Source organism: Neophocaena asiaeorientalis, unplaced genomic scaffold (genome assembly GCF_003031525.2).
Source record: "Neophocaena asiaeorientalis asiaeorientalis breed wild unplaced genomic scaffold, Neophocaena_asiaeorientalis_V1.1 scaffold765, whole genome shotgun sequence".
In the NCBI taxonomy this organism is placed as follows: Eukaryota; Metazoa; Chordata; class Mammalia; order Artiodactyla; family Phocoenidae; genus Neophocaena; species Neophocaena asiaeorientalis.
This window is the reverse complement of record NW_020172825.1, coordinates 82601-105997: the sequence shown is the minus strand read 5'-3', so window position 1 is coordinate 105997 and position 23397 is coordinate 82601. Positions and strand designations below refer to the sequence as shown.

Here is a 23397-nt window from a genome sequence, read left to right as displayed (position 1 = left end):
TGAAAAAAACAGACACATTCCTACTCTCATGGAGTAGAATTTAAGGAAAAAGTTAGGCAATAATGAAGTAAGCAAAATAATACACTGTGAAAGGCACTTTGGAATTATGAATATTTTAGGGACTATAGTTTAAATTTGAAAAATATTTCAGTCCTTTTAACAATACATATTGAAGGCAAATGGCATTTTCTTTGGGTCTGGGTACAGGATGCAAGCACATGGGGGCAATTCTGAAATGCATTTTTAGGTAATAGGCTAACTTCCATTTGACAGGCCAAAGTATACACTGTAGTTGTGGTGAGCTGGGATTCTCCTGCTCAATCTCAGCTTGAAGCACTGGAGGTTATTTTCCTGCCCTTGGTGATTATCTCCAGAGCAAGGCTGCCTTCTTAGTTGCCTCAAGAAACCGATTTGATCTCACTACTGTGAACTTTCTGACCCACTGGTAAGTGGGCCGAACCCAGCAGTGTTAGGCAGTGATCAGTCCTGAAACCTGGACATTTGCTGTAATTGATGATTTTCAAGTTAATATATATCACATTTCAAAAGTTTTGAAATATTTTCACATAGCTGATATATTTCCTGGGATGACCTTCTTAAAAACTGCGGTAAGAATTGAGGTGGGGGAGGGTATCAGCCAGAAGTGTACAAGGGACAGAAGGGAAGAGGATGGGAAGGGGTTTCTGAGGCAACCTGGTTGCTCTGTAGCTCTACAAAGCTTGTTTACATTCTGCTCTAGGCACTGGGGGCACAGCCATGATTAAGACAAGGTCCCTGGGCTTCCCTGGTGGTGCAGTGGTTGAGAGTCCGCCTGCCGATGCAGGGGACTTGGGTTCGTGCCCCAGTCTGGGAAGATCCCACATGCCGCGGAGCGGCTGGGCCCGTGAGCCATGGCTGATAAGCCTGTGCTTCTGGAGGCTGTGCTCCGCTCCGCAATGGGAGAGGCCACAACAGTGAGAGGCCCACGTACCAAAAAAAAAAAAAAAAAAAAAAACAAGGTCCCTGCCCTCATCAGGCTTGGTTTCTAGTGGAACACAGATAAAAATGAGCAAATAAGTGAACTGCTTTTCATTTTCCTTTCCTTGTATAACCCTCAAATGCTAGCATTTCCCAGGGATTCTGTCCATGTTCTTTCTTCCTTCCTTTATTCCCTTTCCCTGGTGATTACCTAAGGGCTCATCTATACTGAAGAACCATACACTTTAATCTTGTGTAGGCTTTTCTTTAAACCCTTATTTTTTTTTAACTGCCTCTGAACAGCTCCACTTGTGTATCTCTCAGACACTTCAACTGAAACATAATCCAAGAGTATTAATGTTCCCTCCAAAACCTGCTTCTCTTCCCTGTAGACCCCACACCACCACTACCAACCCATTAACCCAAACCAGAAATGTGGGAGTTATCTTTGACTACTCTCTCCCAGGAATATCTAATCAGTCACCCAGTCCCAGTTCCTAATATATCTTAGACTGTCCCCTCCCTTCTATCCTCAGGCTCTTATATACCATTCTAGAATTATGGCAGTGGTCTCCTAACTACAAAGACCGTGTGGCACTTATGCTCCTCCAGTCCATGTTATAATACATATAAAATGCAAAATGAACTATCTTTGTATTATAGTATCTGCAAAATAAAAGTCCAAAGTCCTTGGTAAAGTCTACAAGGTCTTTCATGATCTGACCTGTCTTCCTTTCCAATCCTGTCTTGATCCCTTTGAGCCCTACCTACACTCAGGCATACTGAACACCCTCCACTTGTCTGCCTAGTATACACCCACCCATCCGTTAAGATTCAGCTAATCCTTCACCTCCTAATTGAAAATTGTTTGGACCTGAATTCTCTGTCCGAACTGTATTTCTACATACTTCTATTACGCTTTGTGGTTTATATGTATGTCTGGCCCACTAGATTCTGTCTCCCCATAAAAGATTCCTTGATTGAACAAAGCAGCTCTGAAATCAATCTGAAACCTCAGCAAACCTGTAACATGATTAGCATTCAACTGGTATTTGCCAGGTAAATGTTAGTGAACAGAAAAAACTTCACACTTCATTTGGAATAGGACTAGAGGTAGGTTTGAAATCTCCCTTAGAGATCTTTCCTTAGCACCATCCTAAGTGTGCCTAAGTCCTTTCTATAGGTCTGACTTACTACATAATGAGGAACCTGTGTGTCAGGAAGGAAGGGGGATGGTGCAGCAGAACACAATGTTTTTCTTTTTGCAAGTCTGCTCTCTGGCTCTGGATTTGTTTTTCTAGGAATGAATTCTCAGGTCATGTAGTTTTTCTGGTCACTTTCAGGTAATAAACAAAGCATCTATTTTTCTGGGTATGAAATCCACACTAGTGAAACGTCAAAAGGCCACTCTCTCCCCTAACTGAAGACATAACTCTTGCTCAGGGCTTCTTCTGGGTGGGAAGTCTGAAGATAGGCTCTTCCTCACTTTACCTTCTTTCTCACTCAAAAGCTATGTCTGGCCCTTCTGGAAGGGAGGGAATTAGAGAAAAGAATCCTGCCTTATCCAGTTGGTGCAACTGTAATAGGATACTGAGCCTTCAGGCAGAGGTGGGGGTTAATGTCTATCTTTCATGAAGCAGACTCTCCAGGGAACCCCAACTGAAACATCTGGCTTGGTTGGTAGCTTCCTTCTCCTCACACAGCTTCTACATCTGATGGTACTCAGATGTTGGATGCCTTGCTCCAGAGCAGGAAGCCCACTTGTGCAGGGTAATTTTGAAGACAGCTCGTGACCAGTCTCTTACAATGACCCCACGTAGCCTATAGGAAACATACACTTCAGCCTCATCATTGGTAAATGTGCCCTTTATTCGGCAATATTCTGAACAAAATACAAACAAACCAAACCCAGCAGCATATTAGAAGGTTTGTGTACCATGGACCTGTAGGATAACCCCATGAATGCAGGGTTGGTACAACATACCAAAATCCATCAATGTGATAAAGGGCAAAACCCACATGACCATCTTAACAGAAGCAGAAGAAGCATCTGACAAAATCTAATATCCTTTCTTGAGAAAAAACACTCAACAAACTAGAAAGGGAAGGAAAATTTCCTCAACTTGAAGCAGCTATGAAAAACCTACCGTTAGCATCACACTCAATGGTGAAAGATTAAATGCTTTCCTCATAAAATCAGGACTAAGATAAAGATATCTGTTCTTGCCACTTCCATTCAATATTGTACTAGAGGTGCTAGCCAGGGCACTTAGAAAAGAAAGAAATAAAAAGAACCCAGAGTGAAAGGGAAGAAGTCAAACTATTTCTATTTGGCAGATGCATGGTCTTGTATATAGAAAATCCAAAAGAACAAAAAGAATAAAACACTTAGGAAAATATTTAACCAAAGAGACCAAGACTTGTACACTGAAATCTATGAAACATCAATGAAAAAATTAAAGACCTTAATAAATGCAAAGACATCCATATTCATGAATTGAATACCTTTATATTGTCAAATTAGCGATATTCCCCATATTTATTTACAGATTCAACACAATCCTTATCAAAATCCTAGCTGCCTGTTTTGTAGAAACTGATAAGCTGACCCCAGAATTCACATGGAACTGCAAGGCACCCATAATAGCCAAAATGACCTTGAAAAAGAACAAAGTTAGAAGATTCACACATCCCAAATTCAAACTTACTACAAAGCTACAGTAATCAAGACAATGTAGTACTGGCATAAGGACTGACATATAGGTCAATGGAATGAAATTGAGAGTCCAGAAATAAAGTCTTATATTTACGGTCAATTATTTCTCCATAAGGGTGCCAACACTATTCACAGGGAAGTAAGTCTTTCAACAACTGGTGCCTGGACAATTGGATATCCACATGCCAAAAAATGAAGCTAGACTCCTACAAGGCACCATATGCAAAAATGTATTAAAGATCTAAATATAGGAGCTAAAACTACAAGACACATATGATTCTTTAAGATATGACACCAAAAGCACAAGCAACAAAAGAAAAAATAGATAATTTGGACATCACCAAAATTAAAGTCTTTTGTACTTCAAAGAACACCATCAATAAAGTGAAAATACTATCCAAAGGATGGGATAAAATATTTGCAAATAACTTATCTGGTAAGGGACTTGCATCAAAATTAAACAACTCAATAATAAAAAGACAACTCAATCAAAAAATGGGGAAATGTTCTGAATAAACATGTCTCTAAAGATGATAAAACAGCCAAAAGCACATGAAAAGATGCTCAACATCATTAGTCATTAGGAAAATGCAAATCAAAACTGAGATATCGCTTCACTCCCACTAGGACGGCTGGAATCAAAGTCAGATAATATGTGTTGGCCAGGATGTGGAGGAATAAGAACTCAAGTTGCTGGTGGGAATGTAAAATAGTGCAGCCACGTTGGAAAACAGTTGGCAGTTCCTTGAAAGGATTGGGCATATGACCCAGGAATTCACTCCTGTGTACATAGCCAAAAGAAATGAAAGCTTATGTCCACATAAAAACTTGTACACAATGTTCATGGTTGTAGTACTTATAATAGCCAAACAGTGAAAACTACACAAATATCTACCAAATGAACAAAAATATGGTATAGCAATACAATATTATTCAGCTATAAAAAGAAATGAAGTGCTGAAACATACTGTAACATAGATGCACCTTGAAAACATTGTTCTAAGTGAAAAAAGCTAGACACAAAAGGCCACATGTTGTATGATTCTATCGATATGGAATATCCAAAATTGGCAAATCTATAGACAAAAAGTAGGTAAGTAGATTAGTGGTTAGCACTTGGAGAGCGGGGAGAGACAGTCACTTTTAATGGGTACAAGTTTTCTTTTTTTGCAGTGATGAAGATGCTCTGGAATTATATGTGATGCTTGCACAATCTTGTGAATATTCTAAGAGCCACTAATTATATACCTTAAAGGGGTGAATTTTATTATGTGAATTATCTTAATTAAAAAAACAAAGATGAGGGAAAACACCCCTCCTCCTTTTTGAGGTAGATGAGGGTCAACTCCTGCAAAAGAAATCACTACAAGCACCTCCAGCCTCTCAATGGATTCCCTCTTCTGTCTTGCAACAGGTTGCCTAGCATCTGTATCTCAACTTCACTGAGTCTTGGATATGATAATCCAAGCTGAAGGAAGGGCAGGGCCAGGACTGAGACCCAGTCATCCAACTCTGAAGGTTGTGCCCTCAATCTGTGCACTATTTACGAGACACATGCCCATCACATTTTCTATGGTTTCCTGGAGACTGGAAGATAGGATAATTATTCCCGATCCTGTTCAGCTGAATATAAGAATCCTGACTTAAGGGTCAATTTGTAGCAATGGTTATAAGGTTCTGGCAAAACAGGTATTCATCATGGTGAGTGCTTCATTTAGTATAAAAAACACAGTATTTAGCAAAGAATAGCTCCTTGATGTGAGGGTTTGGCAACAGCAGGATGGTGTAAGACACCCGCTCCCATCTCCACTGGGAGAGGAGTGTAGCCACAGAGGCTGCCTGCACAGAGGCTCCTGGTTGCCAGAGCACATCCATAAAGCAGGAAAATCTTGCCTTCAAGGACTTTGTTCTTTTCATCCTTCCCCTCTTAGTAACCTACAGTTTCACAGGCTGAAATGACAGAGCCGGTTATTCTGGAGAGCCACTTCCTCCAAGAGCAAGTTCTTTAGCCACTAAATATTCAAATATTTACAATAAAAACCTTTTTGGGGGAGGAGGGAGAGGAGACTGAGGCCATCTTTAGTGGAAAAAAGAGAAGCTTCATTGAACATTCTATGGCACGCTGAGTCATTTTCAATCATTCATCAGGTAGTGATTGACAAGCTAGTGGAAAAATAGAGCTAATCCTTTAACAAAGTTATTATGCAACTACTACATGGCAGAGGCACAAAGATAAACAATCTTCCCCATGAATCTGCCCACATCAGGTAATGATTATGGGAAAAAAAGAAAAATCCCAGTGATTCCTCACTGTTCGACGTGCCCAACCATGCATGTACTACCATGGAAGTTTGGGTTGCTGTTAGGTTACAGAGGCACTCTGGGGGTTGATGAAGTCTTTATGGGTGAGGCGCTTTTAAAATTTTGGCCTTCAAGGTTACTTGAGAAATATGAAATAATTAAGCACAGCATGCTAAGATGTGGGTGGGGATGCAGGGAGACATGCCTGTAACTGATGGTAAATAAGATGTGGGTGGGGACGCAGGGAGAGATGCCTGTAACTGATGGCAAAATTGGAAAAGGAGGTGGGGCTGAGCCTATGGAGGGTTTTGGATGCAGGCTTGCAGATTTATTCAAAGGGGACCAAGTTTTGAAGCAAAGGATATTTAAATTAGCAAAATTGTGTTTTGGCAGAACAAAAAAGAATGCAAGAGAACGTTAGTCAGGCAGATGAGTTAGGAAGCTACTAACAGCATCCAGGTGAGTCAGAGGATCAGGGGCTGAAAGGAAGTATGTTGAAGGATGGAGGGGGAAAGAAATGATAGAAGCAGTGACAACTGAGGGATGAGGGATTCTGCGTTGAAAATGATGCTTTTAAGGAAGAAACAATAAATGGTAGGTACAGACATAAGAGTTTCATTTTTAAGTGCACTGATTTTGAGGTACCAGAAAGATATTCTGGGGATAGAGACTGAGCAGAACACATGGATTTGAGGAAGAATCTTTTTGAGTGGTGGAGGAATAACAGACAGAATTGGGCAGGTACAGACCAGAACTTTACAATTATAGTAGTATCCATCCAACTGAAAAAAGGACAGCAGATGAACCAAGTTCAGGGTGCTGCCAAGGTTACTGGAGTTCTCACTGGCAAGTAGGAGGCTATGAGTACCTTTCAGGAGAGCATTTTTAGTTGCACAGCAATAGTTTAGCAGCATTTCTCACAGGGACACATCTGCACCAAAATCTTCCTACAGTGGTTAACAAAAGTCAACTACTGGATTTGAATAGGGGAAAAGAAAAAGTCTTGAGACTCTGCACTAGTAACACTCTCTAGCCTCCCCAGGAAATTATACACTAACATTGTGGGTAAAAGACAACAAGAGAGAGAGCCAGAGGAAGCTGTGCTTTGAATTCTCTGGCGGCTCAGGGAAGGGGTAGGGAGGGTAAAGATGGTCCTTAGAAGCCAGTGGAAGGTCAAAAAAGAAATTTAAGGTAAACAGGTAAGGGGAGCATGACTACAGAGAGCAGCCTTGGGAAGACACTCCTTCTAATGACAGTTTGAATGAAATTCTTGAGAAAACCCCTTAAAGGGGCCTGAAATCCCAGCACAGTCATGGTATTATGGGAACAGGGAGTCATGTTGCCAGGTTACAATCATGTCTTTTCTAATAAGATGGACCTGTGCCAATGGGGAAATGAATACCATCAGCAAGTTCTGTTTGAAGCCTCATTTCGTGGATCTCCCTGCTTAGGTATGTATCCCAAAATAAAGCTAGGGAAGTTGTCATTGGATTTTATCACAAAACTAAGCACAGCCCAGGAAAGTATATAGGGGAGGAAATCCAACTCAATTTGCTGAAGCGGCCGGGCTCCAGAAAAGTTTGGCTACAGGCCGTGTTTTTTTTTTAATCACACAACTAAGCACAGCCCAGGAAAGTATATAGGGGAGGAAATCCAACTCAATTTGCTGAAGCGGCCAGGCTCCAGAAAAGTTTGGCTACAGGCTGTGCTTCTATTGTATGTTTGAAATACTCAGTAACAATGATATATAAGAGAAAGTTTGTATTTTATTTGGAAAACCAATTACTTTAGTTTATGGTTCTTTATTTCCTCCAGAGCTTCCTGCTGATCCAGGCAAAAGAGTACTTTATAACATGACATCTGGGGTAGATATCTACTACAGTTAAAATTTCTATTTTTTTTCCTCTTCCTAAAGATATTGTTCCGTGACATTTTGTAAACAGTAGTGAAAAGGAGGCAATGATAAAAAGTGGTAACATGCCCAGGATAATTAGTTACTAAGCAAGTGAGAGCAATTAGTCTAGACAACCAATGAATTTTTCTCTTAAAATATTTTCAAGGGTAGGTTTATTTTCAACTGTTAAAAGTCTATTTGATGTGAATTCTATGTCTGATAACCTATACTCAATTACTATTCAAAAACTTCACACAGATATTATTACAACTGTAGAACTTCAATACTGTAGTGATAATAAAACTTGAGAACCAAAGAACACAAATTTCTTCATGAATTTATTATACAAAACGCCCCCAGAGTATTTGATTTCTCTTATTCTCACTTTCATTATACACAAGAAGCACAGGAATGAGAGGCCTTTTAAGATGACTGTAGTAGCATGAGGGTCCCTTGCATCAAGGTAGTGTACATACCTTAACAGTGTTCTAAAGGCTGGCCCAGAAAAACCCCATGTTACTTTATCACAATATGGAAAGCAATGTCTTCTTTTTCCACTAAATTATGGTGAAAAATGTCACTTTTATTTAGCATTATGGTACATAACAGTTAAGTCTCAATTACTAAAAGAATTAAAATAATTCTTAAAGACATCCTCTTTCCCCCTCCAATGATTTGAAAGCTGTATTTTTCCTGCCAATTTCAAACAAATCATCAAATTGATCTGTCATAGTTAAAACAATCATCGAGGCACAAGCTCAGCACATTAGCTGTAACTTGCAGTAAAAGGATATATCAATATGTCTCTTCTCAGTTAAAAATACATAATCCTTTTATTTTATATTGCAATAAAAGAAATTAACAACACAGACACAGAAGACTAGAAAGGGGAAGAAACTACTTACTTCTGAATGTCCAGTAATTTAAACCAACCTGTACTTTTCCATAGTACATGAAAGTATTATTTAACACTTACTTTTTGAAATAAACTTTAATCTTTGGGGACAGACAATGTAAATAGGACTAAAGAGTAATAGTTCCATTCACTTCCAGGTCTCTGCTTACTGTATGATTAGGCAAAACAAGGCACAGTAGCCATCCTTTCCATTATGTTCCAACATTGATCATGTGCCTTGATAAAATGGCTGATTAGATAAGATGATGGCAACATGAAGGGAAGACTTTGGATTGTCTATTTAAAATGCGGGTAATAAGCAATTAATAAAAAATTTATTTTAAGTGCACTTTCACATGCTTTATGTTTATAATAAACAACAAACTTCCTACCTTTCTTGCAAAGGGTCTGACTACCATTTCTTTTGGCCAAATGCACTTTTCCCCAGTAAACTTAAAACAACAACAACAACAACAACAACAACAGTGACGACAACAACAAATCCCTGTCCTTCCATATACTAAGAAAGAGGATTGGCTACTGAAACAGTTCATTGCAAGACACATGAAGACGACATACTGTGGCATGAGTTGTTTTTAATTCGTTGTGCTGTTACTAAAGTAAAGTTCTGAGGGCTGCAGTTAAACATTCCAAGTTCTCCCTTCCATCTTTATTGATTTTAAGATTTTGCACAGAAAACTCTTTGGGGACTAGAACAGCAGCAACTGCATCACACTGTTTTCAAGACTTCAAGTTTCAAAAGCAAATTGTTTAAAAAAAAAATACAGCTCCTGATTTGAGTTAGATACAGGGACAAAAAAAATAGCACATACTTGAAGGTTACATGGTCTACAAATGGTGGCAATATTTTCCTTGGGAGAGTAGTTTGTTGGTATATATTTTTTAAATATGCAAAAAGGCTCAACCTCAAGCAGTAATAAACACAAGCAAAAGTGATTTAACCCTTAAAATAAATATTCAGAAAAACCTCTCTGTACATACAAGTGAAAGAAAAAGTAACACTTTCACGCAAAAAAATAAAATAAAATAATAATAATAATAAAGGATTTGTTCATATAAGTAGCTGAAATCTGCTGTTCCAGCCCACATATCCCCAATAAAGAAGGGAGGCACAGACATAGTTGACTACTGTGGTTCACTATTTTACAGCCTTTTTGTACTGGGTCACTATCACCACCAATGTTATCCCTCTTGTTATATTTATTAAAATTTTAAATTTTTTTCTCCCCACCCCCCTTTTTTTGTTTTTTACAGCATGCCAAATCCTTTGGCATAAGTGATGGCCTTCAACAATCTCTCTTTAAGTTTTTCTTTGCTTGAATACTCCGGAAGTAAAAGGACATTAAAGCAAGTATGAGATGTAGGTAACCTATATAGAGAGAAAGGGGAAAAATAGGAAAATAAGTCATGGGAAATACGCTCAGTATTAAATGATCCTACTTTAGATGGTATATATGTTGAGATGGTTTGCAATGCAGACTATACATTAATACAAGTCATGGATAATCTTTCTGCTCTTGCCATACAACTACCAAACTGCAGTTTGTCTCTATCTCATAAATTACTCAATGCTAATAATGATGATGGTTGATGATAACATATTGCATCCACAAAATTATTACTACATACCAGATATTGTTTTAGGTACTTAACCCTGAGAGCTCATTTAACTAAATTTTCTCACAATAAACCTACAGACTGGGTGTCAGTTTCCCCACTGTAGAGTTGAAGTCACTGAGAAGTTAAGTAACTTACTCAAAGGTGGAGGTAATATATTCAAACCTTGTTTCCAAAATTTCAAAGTCTGGGCTCTTTAATGCTTATTAGAAATATTCTTGTATGACTATGTAATTGATTTGATAACCAATAAACTTACATTAATACCAAATAATACAGACAATACCAAATAATATCAAATAATGTAGAAAACTAATAGAAATGTTTCTATACATTCAAGCTATTAAATATACTACTGCTCACATACGGTCACTATGCACCAAATGTTAACTTACACGACGGAGAGGAAACACAATGTAAGGACTATGAAATTCGTCATTCTAGCATAATATAGGGCTGAATAGACAATCTCCTGAGCCTCAACTTTACTATTCTAAATAGATGACATAATATGGCTTCCAATTAAAAAATTCTCAACCAAAAACTAATCACACCAATTTTTAAAATTTCAAATCAAGTGAACTCCATAATAATTTTTAACCTGGCCAGTGTTTAAAAATTTTCTCAAACATTAACAGCAAAATATTCTCTGAACTAATGTTTCATGTGATTTGGAGATTTCTATATAAAATTGCAAAAGTGCTCAGAAGCTTCTGGATACGTCACACATGTGTAATGTGGAATGCAAGGTTTTCAGTATACAGTCACAATTTAATAATTACCTTTCTGTGTCTGGGCCATTTTTGGCTATAATCATCTTTAATTTTCCTAGTCCGCCCACAGGTGCCCTGTCTGTGCCCGTTGTAAACTGCAAGAAGAGTCTTTTCTGCTCATCTGTAAATGAATGAACGATTTCCCAGAACTCCCTAATAAGAAAATATAAAATACTGATTTTAGTTTGGCATTCATTATAACGAGCACTAATGTAAGTTTATGATTTGCATTAAAACCATAATAGGCGATAACCTGGAATATCAAGTACCCTGAAGATTCTTTTCTGTTCATCTAGGACCTAGGAATTCCACTACGCAAATTTATCTTAAGGAAACAGTTTTTAAAAATATAAAAGCTTTTGTTCATCACTACATTATCTACAACAGCAATAACTGGTAAACCTAAGTGTCCAACAAAAGGAAATAATTATGTAAACTGTAAATATATAATCAGTAACAAACAAAAGACAAAATGTGTGTACTGTGAAAACTTAACTCCGGAGGTCTTTGGGTGTGTGTGTGTATTTTATTTACCCCTCCTTCTTTATTTTCTTTGTCTATGTGTGTGCATGTGTGTATACAATGTATTTACCCCTCCTTTATTTTCTTTGTCTGCTCATATCTTACACAACTTTGGGGGAGAAGGTGATACGGATAAGAGACAAAAGAAAAGGAAAAGAAAAAAATAAAAACAACCCACACACCTAAAAGTACTAATAAAAAAGTATACAATTATTATATAATCAATATCAATAGTGTGTGCTGGGGAAGGGGAGATGGGGTATTATTCTGATATATCTGTCATCTGCAGTTATTTTAAGAGAATAATTTAATCCCTGGCATTCCTAAAACCTATGTGATAAAAGTCATGTTATAATGATGCTCGTTAAACTTACTCTAAAAACAAAATGCAAGCAAATTAAGAGCAATCCTGGCATGCTTATTTGAATAATCCATAAATTTAACATACACACTACTTCTCAGATAAAAATTTTTAAGATTTTGGAAAACAAAAACATTTTTAATTGGCGAAAGAATGCATTTTTTGAATTTAATTTTTATTTTATATTGGAGTATAGTTGATTTACAATGTTGTGTTAGTTTCAGGTGTACAGCAAAGTGATTCAGTTATACATATATCCATTCTTTTTCAGATTCTTTTCCCATATAGGTTATTACAAAATACTGAGCTCCCTGTGCTACAGAGTAGGTCCTTGTTGATTATCTATTTTATATACAGTAGTGTGTATATGTTAATCCCAAACTCCTAATTTATCCCTCCTCCCACCTGTCCCCTTTGGTAACCTTTAAGTTGGTTTTAGAAGTCTGAGTCTGTTTCTGTTTTGTAAATAAGTGCACTTGTATCATTTTGTTTTAGATTCCACATATAAGTGATATCATATGGTATTTGTCTTTCTCTATCTGATTTACCTCACTTAGTATGATCATCTACATGTCCACCCATGTTGCTGCAAATGGCATTATTTCATTCTTTTTTATGGCTAAGTAATATCCATTGTACATATGTACCACATCTTCTTTATCCATTCCTTTGCTGATGAACATTTAGGTTGCTTCCACATCTTGGCTATTGTAAATAGTGCTGCAATGAACACTGGGGTGCATGTATCCTTTTGAATTATCCTTTTCTCCAGATATATGCCCAGGAGTGGGATTGCTGGATCATATGGTACCTCTATTTTTAATTTTTAAGGAACTTCCATACTGTTCTCCATAGTGGCTATATCAATTTACATTCCTACCAACAGTGTGGAAGGATTCCCTTTTCTCCACACCCTCTCCAGCACTTATTTTTTGTAGATTTTTTGATGATGGCCATTCTGACCGGTGTGAGGTGATACCTCATTGAAGTTTCTATTTGCATTTCTCTAATAATTAGCGATGTTGAGCATTTTTTCATGTGCTTTTTGGTCATCTGTATGTCTTCTTCGAAGGAATGTCTATTTAGATCTTCTGCCCATTTTCTGATTAGCTTGTTTTTTGATATTCAGCTGCCTGAGCTGTTTGCATATTTTGGAGATTAATCCCTTGTTGGTCACTTCATTTGCAAATATATTCTTCCATTCTGTGGGTTGTCTTTTTGTTTTGTTTATGGTTTCATTTGCTGTGCAAAAAGCTTTTAAGTTTCATTAGTTTGTTTATTTTTGTTTTTATTTTCATTATTTCAGAAAGATATTGCTGCAATTTATGTCACAGAGTTTTCTGCCTATGTTTTCCTCTAAGAGTTTTATAGTATAGTCTTACATTTAGGTCTTTAATCTATTTTGAATTTATTTTTGTGTACAGTGTTAGAGAATGTTCTAATTTCATTCTTTTCCATATAGCTGTCCAGTTTTCCCAGCACCACTTACTAAAGAGACTGTCTTTTCTCCACTGTATATTCTTGCCGCCTCTGTCATAGATTAATTGACCATAGGTGTATGGGTTTGTATTTGAGCTTTCTATCCTGTTCCATTGATCTACATTTCTACTTTTGTGCCCATACCAAACTGTTTTGATTACTGTAGCTTTGTAGTATAGTCTGAAGTCAGGGAACCTGATTCCTCCAGCTCCATTTTTCTTTCTCAGGATTGCTGTGGCTATTTGGGGGTCTTTTCTGTTTCTGTACAAATTTTAAAAATTTTGTTCTAGAAAATGCCATTGATAATTTGATAGGAATTGGATTATCTGTAGGTTACCTTGGGTAGTATAGTCATTTTGACAATACTGAATCTTTCAATCCAAGAACATGGTATATCTTTCCATCTGTTTGTGTCGTCTTCGATTTCTTTCATCAGCATCCTATAGTTTTCGGAGCACAGGTCTTTTTTCTCCTCAGGTAGGTTTATTCCTAGGTATTTTATTCTTTTTGATGCGATGGTAAATGGGATTGTTTCCTTAATTTCCCTTTCTGATCTTTCATTGTTAGTGTATAGAAATGCAAGAGATTTCTGTATATTAATTTTGTATTCTGCAACTTTACCGAATTTATTGATAAGCTCTAGTTTTCTGAAGAATGCATTTTAATATTTATTTGAAAGTTCTTTCCAGAAACTTGGCAGAGAATGTCATACTTCCTACATCCATAATTACAATTCTAGTTTTTGATATTCTAGTATTCTAGAATACAACTTCTATTACCAAAATGCTAGTATTTTTGTTGGTGCAATGCCATTATTTCTAACATAGCTTAGCAGCTTTATTAGAATTCTTGGCTCTCTCCACTTCCCTTCCCTGACACTCTAATATCCTCCCCACCCTTCAGTTCTTGCAAACCCCCCATTCACCTAGAGAAAAGAATTTTAAAAAAACTACACAAGAGGAAATTGGACATGGAATGTATAGGCACATCTCTCAGGAAGAAGAGAAATCATACCACAGTTTAGGTCATTCCTTTTGGGTGGCTGGCAAGAAAAAGCAAGTCTGCTGTAACCCAGAGCCCTTTGTCAGGGCAGAAAAGCTTCCTCACCCTTCAGGAGTGTTCTAAAGCCATACTGAATCAGCCACACCTGAAGAGGCAGACCAACGGGTGCCCTTGAGTAGAGGAGACAAACCCTGAAGGAAACAGCAGACCAGCAGTGGTCACTGTGAAAAGTTTAGCTGTTTTTTTGGTTCTTTCTAAAAAATTAGAACTTAAAATATTAGGGTTACTACTATCAGTTTATATAATGAAAACACTTACTGAGCAAAATTCTTCTTTTCCTATAAGTGTTATGTTCTACATTAAAACTGTGAACTAAGAATGCAACTATTTAGAAAACTGAAAATGAAAAAAAGAAGCTTTTGTGCTTCTACATTAAAGTGGTAGCTGTATGGATTGCATCCCACTCACATCTTCTAAAACCTATCCAGTACATAAAGGAGACAAATTCCAATAAAAACACCCATAATCTATGCCTAAGTTAACTAGAAAAACAGAGTGGAAAACTCAAACTGACATGTAAACTGGAGTTTATATACACCTGAGTCCACACCAGCAGAGTCCAGCAGGAGCTATGTGGAAGAATGGGGTGTGCAGAATTACATGGGCTAGGGTTCACCCCAAAAGGGCAGAGCCCCACCCCAAGAGTGAACTACTAAGGGCAGATAAGAGCACTGGCAAGAGGAAAGTATCTTGGACCAAATATGGCAGTCTCAGGAAGACATCATGCCTGAAAGGGATAGGGGGCACCCTGGAAAGCAGAGGTGTCCCCTAAAAGTAGCTTCTGGTTGTAAAAGGATGAAAGCAGCTGACAAAAATTGGCCCTAGTCAGGTAGAAGGCACTGGGCCACATAAACACACATGGAACTCAGTGAGAGATGGACAAATCTGAAATAGAAATTAGAAGTCTCTAAAATACTCAAGAAATATGCAAAATAAACTTGGAAATAAAGCTAATTTATGTGGTGACTAGAGGAGAAACAATATGACTAAAATTTCTACTATGGACATAGGAGGTCAGAAACAGAAGAGCAAAAACAAAAGGTATTTTTAAAAAAACTAAAGAAATACAAAGTATTTAACTGCATAAACATAATAGTTTTCATTTGCAAAACACCCCTGTAAGCAAAGTCAAATGACAAACTAGGAAAAAATATCTGCTAATTTATTCAAGTGCTGATGTCCCTAATACAAATATAAAGTTTCTAAAAATCAAAATGACTGAGCAGCAAAATGAGCAGAACTATATAAATTACTAATAGCTCTTAAATATAAGAAAAGATGCCCAACCTCCCTCATTCATAATGAGAAAACCACAAATTATAACTACACTGAAATGCCATTTCTCAACTAACAGACAGGTAAACAGCTGAGTTTAACAACACAATGGGTTTGGGAAAATTGTAAGAAATGAGATACTCATATATTACTGGTGGGAGTGCAAAATGTCACAATTTCTGTGAAGGAGAATTTGGCAGTATTTAACAAAATTATATATGTATCTACCATTTGGTTCAACAATCCCACTTTTAGCACCAATTCCCAATTTAATGATGTCTCTACATATGTATGGAATAATCTGTATGTAAGATGATTCACTGTGACTTTCTCCTAACAGAGTTGGAAATAACCAACATGTCTGTCTACACAATACGACAGTGTTCAGACACATGTTTTTTTTTTAAACTGCTAAAGTAAAAAACGTAATAGGACCCAGGGTCTCCTAACAAAACAGCCATAATGTCCAGCATACAATCCAAAATCACCTGTCAAACCAAGAACCAGGAAAATCACATGAAAGAAAGAGAATCAACCAATGTCAACACTGTGATGAATAAGATACTGGAATTAACTGACAAAGATTTTAATGAGGTCGTCATAAAAATGATTCTACAAGCAATTACAAGTTCTAGTGTTTCAAAACTGAAACATCAGAAACTCTCAGCAAAAATTATAAGTTATAATAAAAAAGAGCCAAATGGAAATTATAGAACTAAAAAACAGAGTAAGAGAAAAATACGAGATGGGCTCAATAGTAGAGTCAAGATGACCAAGGATAAAAATCTGAACAAAAGAGAAAATAGACTGAAAAAAGATAAATAGAGCCTCAGGTACATGTGAACAATGACGAATGACTGAACGTTGGTATCATGAGAGGCATAGAAAAAAAGGAAAAAGAGGGATTTCTCTGGTGGTACAGTGGGTAAGACTCCATACTCTCAATACAAGGGGCCTGGGTTTGATCCCTGGTCAGAAAACTAGATCTCGCATGCATGTTGCAACTAAGAGTTCACAAGCCGCAACTAAAGATCCCACATCCACGATGAAGATCCCGCACGCCACAACTAAGAGTCGGTGCAGCCAAAATAAATAAATAAAGGAATATTTAAAAAAAAAAAAAGGAAAAACAGAGTGGTACTGAAAAAGTATTTCAAGAAATCATGCCTGAAAACATCCCGTGTTTGGAAAAAGACACAAACCCAGACTTAAGAAGCTAAGAAACCCCAAATAGCACAAACAAAACTGTTCTTCAGAAAGGGGAAGTCACCCTCAGGCAAAGGAAAACTAAAAGAATTTGTCATTAGCAGATCTGCCTTTGAAGACTAGCTAAAGGAAGTGATAAAAGATGGACTATGAGGCAAACAGAAGAATAGAAATAGAAGAAATACAGGTACATACAACAGACTACCATCCTCCTCATGAATTTTATAAATCATATGTGATGACTGCTACAAAAATTATTAACAGCAGTAATATTCAAGACAACGATATTTAAAGGTGGGGTTTCCATACTTCACAGGAAGAGATTTTGATAGCAATACCACATATGTACAATGTAATACCAACAGCAACCATGAAAAACACTATACTAAGCAACATACACAAAAAAAAGAACACTAAAATCATGAAATCCTTAAAAATGTTCAAATAACTAAGTATCCCACAGAAGGCAAAAAGATATCAACAAGGAACCATAAAGAAGAAAGAAACAGAAAACAAATAAAATGGCAGACTTGAGCCCTAACATATCAATAATTACCTTGAATACAAATGGCCTAAATATACCAATTAAAGGCAAAGATTGACAGACATGACTCAGCTATTTTTAAGAAATTCATTTCAAATTCAGCAACATAGATAGGCTGAAAAGTAAAAAGACATTAAAAGATATATCATGCAAACAAAAAGCAAAGCAATACAAAACCAGGAATGGTTACAGTCATATCAGATTCAGATCAAAGAAAATTACAAGACATAAAGAGAGACCTTACATAATGATGGCGGGTGGGGTGGGGAGTCAAATTAGAAGTATGGGATTAACAGATACAAACTACTATACATAAAATAGATAAGCAACAAGCATTTACTGTACAGCACAGGGAATTAATTATACCCAATCTTATAATAAACTATAATGAAATATAATCTGCAAAAAAAAAATCACTATGTTGTACACCTGAAACTAACACAACACTGCAAATCAACTATAATTCAAAAAAAATTTTTTTAAGCATTCACATATGATCTTAAGATATGTATCAAGCAGCAATTATGTTATTATAAAAGATAGAAATAAAATTAAGACCTTAACTTAAAAAGTAATTTCTCCATAAGGAGGAGCACAAGATATCTTCAACTATTCTAAGGGAAACATTAAGATGCTACACAGTCATAACTATCTGTGATCAATAATCACTAACAGAGATGCTGCTGTGATAATACTCACAAGTGAGGTTATCCTTTCATCATGTTATCTCAACCCTTTTATGGGTCACCTTTGAACTTCAAGTAAATAGCAGAACCGTGGTTGCTAAAAGTAAAAAAAGCTCACGACTGCTGCTAGAAATGACCAAGGGTGTGCTAAATAGAGGAATTATCAGTAACCTCCCACAAACCAGAATGAATAATAAAATAACAGAACAAAAGAAAACAAGAGAACATAAAATAACATATTATTTATTTCTAGATACAACTGATATTCATTATGGTTTTCACACACTTGAGTCTTAGAGTAATAACCTTCAGAGACAACCTCCAGGAATGCCTTCCCACCTCACTCCACCAGTGACTGCCAGAAGGGCATCTTTGTCCCCTTAAACCCACCTTAGCAGGAGAGGAAGAAGCCTATGTCTTTCAGGACTGGACAGTAGTAAAGAAAAGAAGACAATAGCATTTGCTTGGAAGCAGTTAAGACTGGGAATCTCTGCTTCTTTCTGTGAGAATTTGGAGGCTTCAGATGTACAATAACAATTCTAGTATGTACCTTGCCATGTTGTAAGGATTAAAACAAAGAATGTACCATTTCACACAAAAGATGCTTCATATAGGGTAGGTAAGTAACATTTCACAGAGTTCAAAAGAAAGGAGAAATACTCGGAAGTGATAGTTCTATTTTCCTCATCATGTAACTGGCAGTAAGCACATTCTAACCAGAATTACTAGGAATATTAGATACTTTATACCCCCAATGCAGAAAAAAACATGCCACTTACATAAAACACATCAGTCAGGAAATAAACCACAAGATTAACAATAAGAACTGGTGATTGATTATATTACAAATATACCTCCAATTTTATAGATTGAGAATTTGTGAGTTTGCTTATTTGGGAAGTAAAACCTGGAGACAAAGGTCTAAAAGCATAAAGCACACATCCCTTTGGTGAATTAAATCTTCCTTTTAAGAATTAAGCACTTACCTAATCACAACAGAGTCCCTGGTATAGCCACCGTCATATTCTGTAGTTTCTTCTAGTGCTTGGAAATCTAGATTCTGCAAATTCGAGAAAACATGTCTTAACATCTACACCACACCATTACAAACAATTAATCAATAGAAGATATTTTTGCAAACCCTTGCTTTCTTACCCGGCTTCCACATATAAGCAATTCAATTTCCTCTGGTCTGAATAAGTACTTTAAAGGAGATTCATTGGTCACCATATGAAAACCTCTCCGAAAAGCCTTGAACTGTTTTTCTACTGATTTATTGAGAATGTAGTCAGAATAGAGATTGACAAATTCCTGCAGAAAATATTAACCACAAGAGCATCTTATAATATGCAGTACAACAAAACACAACGAGCTACAGGGCTGCGTAACTTTTTTGTTTTTATTTTCCCAAAGAAAAAACATTCAAGAATATTTTTTAAAATTCAAACTTTACACACACAAAGGAAAATACCTTTAACAATTTCACAGCTCTCTATTATAGTCAATACTTAACTGTAAAAAGGCCATGCACAAATAAGTTGATACAATTTTAAAGTTCTCTCAATTAGGTATGCAAACAAAGAGACATTTAAACCATTTATACATCAATTTATAAAAATTAACATTTTTAATAAAGTGCAATGTACTGGATATGTATAAGCAAACAAGGAAGTCTCATGTTTTCTATTCTAGAATATTTGGGGAGCTGCCTACTGTATCCAGTTCAACAAAAATATTCATGTTTTAATTGATGCACAAGCTACTATACCAAATCATAAATGGAAAATATACTTTTGTATCCTAACTTAGTGAATATAATATTTTATCAAAAATTATATTAACATTAACACACACTTACTAAAGGTTTTATATATATCGTAATTTCCCTGTTATGTTCTGGGTTATTCCCCTCTGTTTCCAGATGCATACTTTTCTAGTCAACAGAAAACACAAAACTGATTTCTTTAATACTTTTCAGACGTATACTTAAGGCACATATATGTGTGAGTACATTAAATGCAATTATCATCTGTTTGGTTATAAGGACCTTAATTACAAGGTCCCTGTTTCCCTCCCCTCTACAGCTTAATATGAGAAACACCCCACTTCATGCTTTATACCACAGCCACACTGAGCCATTCACTACCTCCTATGCATGCCTTCTTTCTCTAAAAGGGGCTTAATGCCCAACCATGTGCTCTCATACAGCTTACAGCCAAAATTTAGGAAACTGTGGTTATTTCCTTTATAATAACTTGGTTACTTGATTTCTTGGGTCTCTGTATGGATATTAGATACTCCTTTAAAAACTAGAAGCATATATGATTTAAAATTCTGTTAATAAAGAGAAAAGACAAGGATGACATAAAAACATTTATTACCTTCCTGTTTTCATTTGTAATTGGAATTTTATCACCATTTTCCTTTAGATCATACATCATTGGATTACCAAAAAGATCCGTCTGAGATATCTGGAAAGTGATCATCATATCATCTTCCACATTCCCTTCATACTCCAGTAAGTCTTTTAAACTCTGATATAGAACCTAACAATCAGAAATGGAAAATTAAGGCTACCACAGAACTACAAAATACAACAGTTTGTATCACTCTTCTTGGGAAAAGATTAAAAAAAAAAAGCCTTTAACAATAAAAATTAAAGCATAGATAGTATTCCTGCCCCAATAGTTTATATGTAGAAACTAAAGAAAGACTGTCAGTCATTGGTGATGTCCCATTCTCTGCTGAGAAACCCCACACCAGCTACTTAGCAATGGATCTCACACTGTGCTCTTATGAGAACCTTAGAGGTGTGTCTCAAGGTTAAAGAGCGGCTGTAGCCACCAGCCCCTTACTCAGCGCAGCTCTGATTTAACTGGGCAATTTCATGATTTCATTAAAAACAAACGAACAAAAAATTAAAAACACTTTCCTACAGAATCAATCTTTACAAAGCCAGCTTGCTGACAGAAATATGTAAAAAAGTTCCCCTTCGAGTTTTTAAGTGTTTATGGTACTTCAGACAGATTAAAGCAACTTTATCTTACTAGGTATAGATATTAACAAAGGTTCCAAATGAAAGCTTTAAAATTTTTATATAAATGAAACTCTGTATTTGCTTTTAAATAAAATCTAAAAGAGAGAAGAAAAAATGACCAAAGACTTACAGGGTGAGAGTCTCCCAGGTCAAGAAAAGTTCCTTTTTTCCCCATTAGCTTCCTGTAGACAACCATGGGAAAATGTACATCCAGTATACAGTTATTGTAAATAGCCAGACCCAGTACTATGCCAATCAGAGTGAACTGACCCTCAGTTTCAAAAGAAGATGGATTAAACCAAAACAATTTTGTAGATTCATCATATGTGAACATACCTATAAGAAATGATTTTTAAAAATACATTACTTTCACATTTTATTAAAGACTGATGAACAAATATTTATACATATAAAATATAAAAATATACAATTATACATGTAAGCTTATGTGCACTACGTATAGAAATATTTTTTCTCTTACATTAGCACTTGAGAAAACAAAGTTCAAATACATATGAATGTTATAAATTGTGGCAAATGGTAGCATATATTTTTAAGAAGCCAAAGAAATAAAGTAATAAGGCATTTTGGTGGCATTTTCTAAGAAGTTAGGGAAAATGTTCATTAAATTCAAGTTCTCTAATCTTCTACTAACACAAATGAAAAGTTAATCTGCATTCACACTTTATCTACTCAATCGTTGAAAAATAAATGCAAAAGGAAAAAAGGCTAATCATACTTTGAAAATGTTTCACTTATAAAAACATATTCAATCCATACATACCGTTTTAAAAAACAATTTTGAATTTCATTAAGTAAAAGTCTGTGTTTTCCCCAAATTGTACAACGGTTCCGTTTAGTTTTTCCAGCACCTTTCTAACAAAGATGCCAAGTACTTAAACTCAGGTAAACTTGATAAACTTAGATTATGCCCCAAAATCAAACCCATTTAATACACACATTAACTGTGAGCCAATAAGTAAAATAAAAGTAATTTGTATTTGTAGTCTTCTTTCAGTTTCACATGGTCTTCACTATTTTAAACGCAAGTTTGGAAACCTTTTTGATATCACTCATTTAAAAATAGGAATCTGAATAGCCATTACCAAGGTAGATTTATCTCCTTCCCTTTAAAGAAATATCTAAGATAAAAGTTAAATGATATTTTAATTGAATTAACAATTTCATTTTACTAAAATGTTTTTCACTTGCTACTGTGAAACTGAATGAAAATATTTTAAGAATTAGGTCTGGAAAAGAGGGGGAAGTTCCAATAGAACAAACTTTAGAAATCAATAGAGCATATAAATCAATTTATAAGTTTTTTAAAAGTTCTGAAAATGTTTCTTCATTTTCACATGCAGTTTAAGTTAAATATAAAGGGAAATTTAAAACGTCCCCTTGATCATAAGAACATGAATTAAACTAAGACATTTTTCTAATGCAATTTAGTGTTCATGAAATAACATTTTATAAATTATCCAATTCATACTTGAATTTCACAGTTTACATCCAACTTTTTTTACAGGCCTAAGTTACAACATCTACTGAAGTGCTTAAAAACTTCATTTAATTATAAATATGGTATTAACAGGGTCAGAACAGTTAAAAATAATTACAATTAATAACTTTGATGAAATATCACAAATGCATGTCCTTGGTCTCAAGGGCAATAAATTACAAATTAATCAGAATGTAAATTACATAGGTCACTACTCTCATCTTTCTGTGTGAAAGATAATAATATCTTTCAAGGAGACACCATTTGGGGCACATTTATTTTCAGGTCCCTGGAAGAAAAGCTTCATCAAGTGTGGCTCTTCTAAAATATTCCTTTTTGATATTTCTATTGTCATCATTTTAATTGTTTTACTATCAAGTGGATCTGTTTAATGTATGGTTTTTCTTAAAAGTATTTCTGCATATAATGTAAATATACTTTATAGTTAATGTTTAACTTTTTTAGATACATCAGAACCTACAGCTAAAGTTTACCAAATTTATGAAGCTCATAAATTTTCTGTCTCAAAAAGGGCATGGTTCTATGTGTC

General features: G+C 35.7%; 1 protein-coding gene across 4 annotated transcripts in view; it reads right to left on the bottom strand.

The window, feature by feature from the left end:
- Positions 1 to 3446: 3446 nt before the first annotated feature.
- The window catches only part of UBE3A (ubiquitin protein ligase E3A), a 96446-nt gene continuing 76495 nt past the window's right edge, over positions 3447 to 23397 (bottom strand). For all 4 annotated transcript variants that reach the window (XM_024741896.1, XM_024741895.1, XM_024741897.1 and 1 more), the window contains 6 exons: positions 21477 to 21682; positions 20691 to 20855; positions 19465 to 19620; positions 19296 to 19369; positions 11184 to 11327; positions 3447 to 10153 (listed from right to left, as the gene is read on the bottom strand). In XM_024741896.1, coding sequence (XP_024597664.1) covers positions 10033 to 10153; positions 11184 to 11327; positions 19296 to 19369; positions 19465 to 19620; positions 20691 to 20855; positions 21477 to 21682 — 866 coding nt within the window. In that variant the 3' untranslated portion in view covers positions 3447 to 10032. The remainder of the gene's footprint in view (positions 10154 to 11183; positions 11328 to 19295; positions 19370 to 19464; positions 19621 to 20690; positions 20856 to 21476; positions 21683 to 23397) is intronic.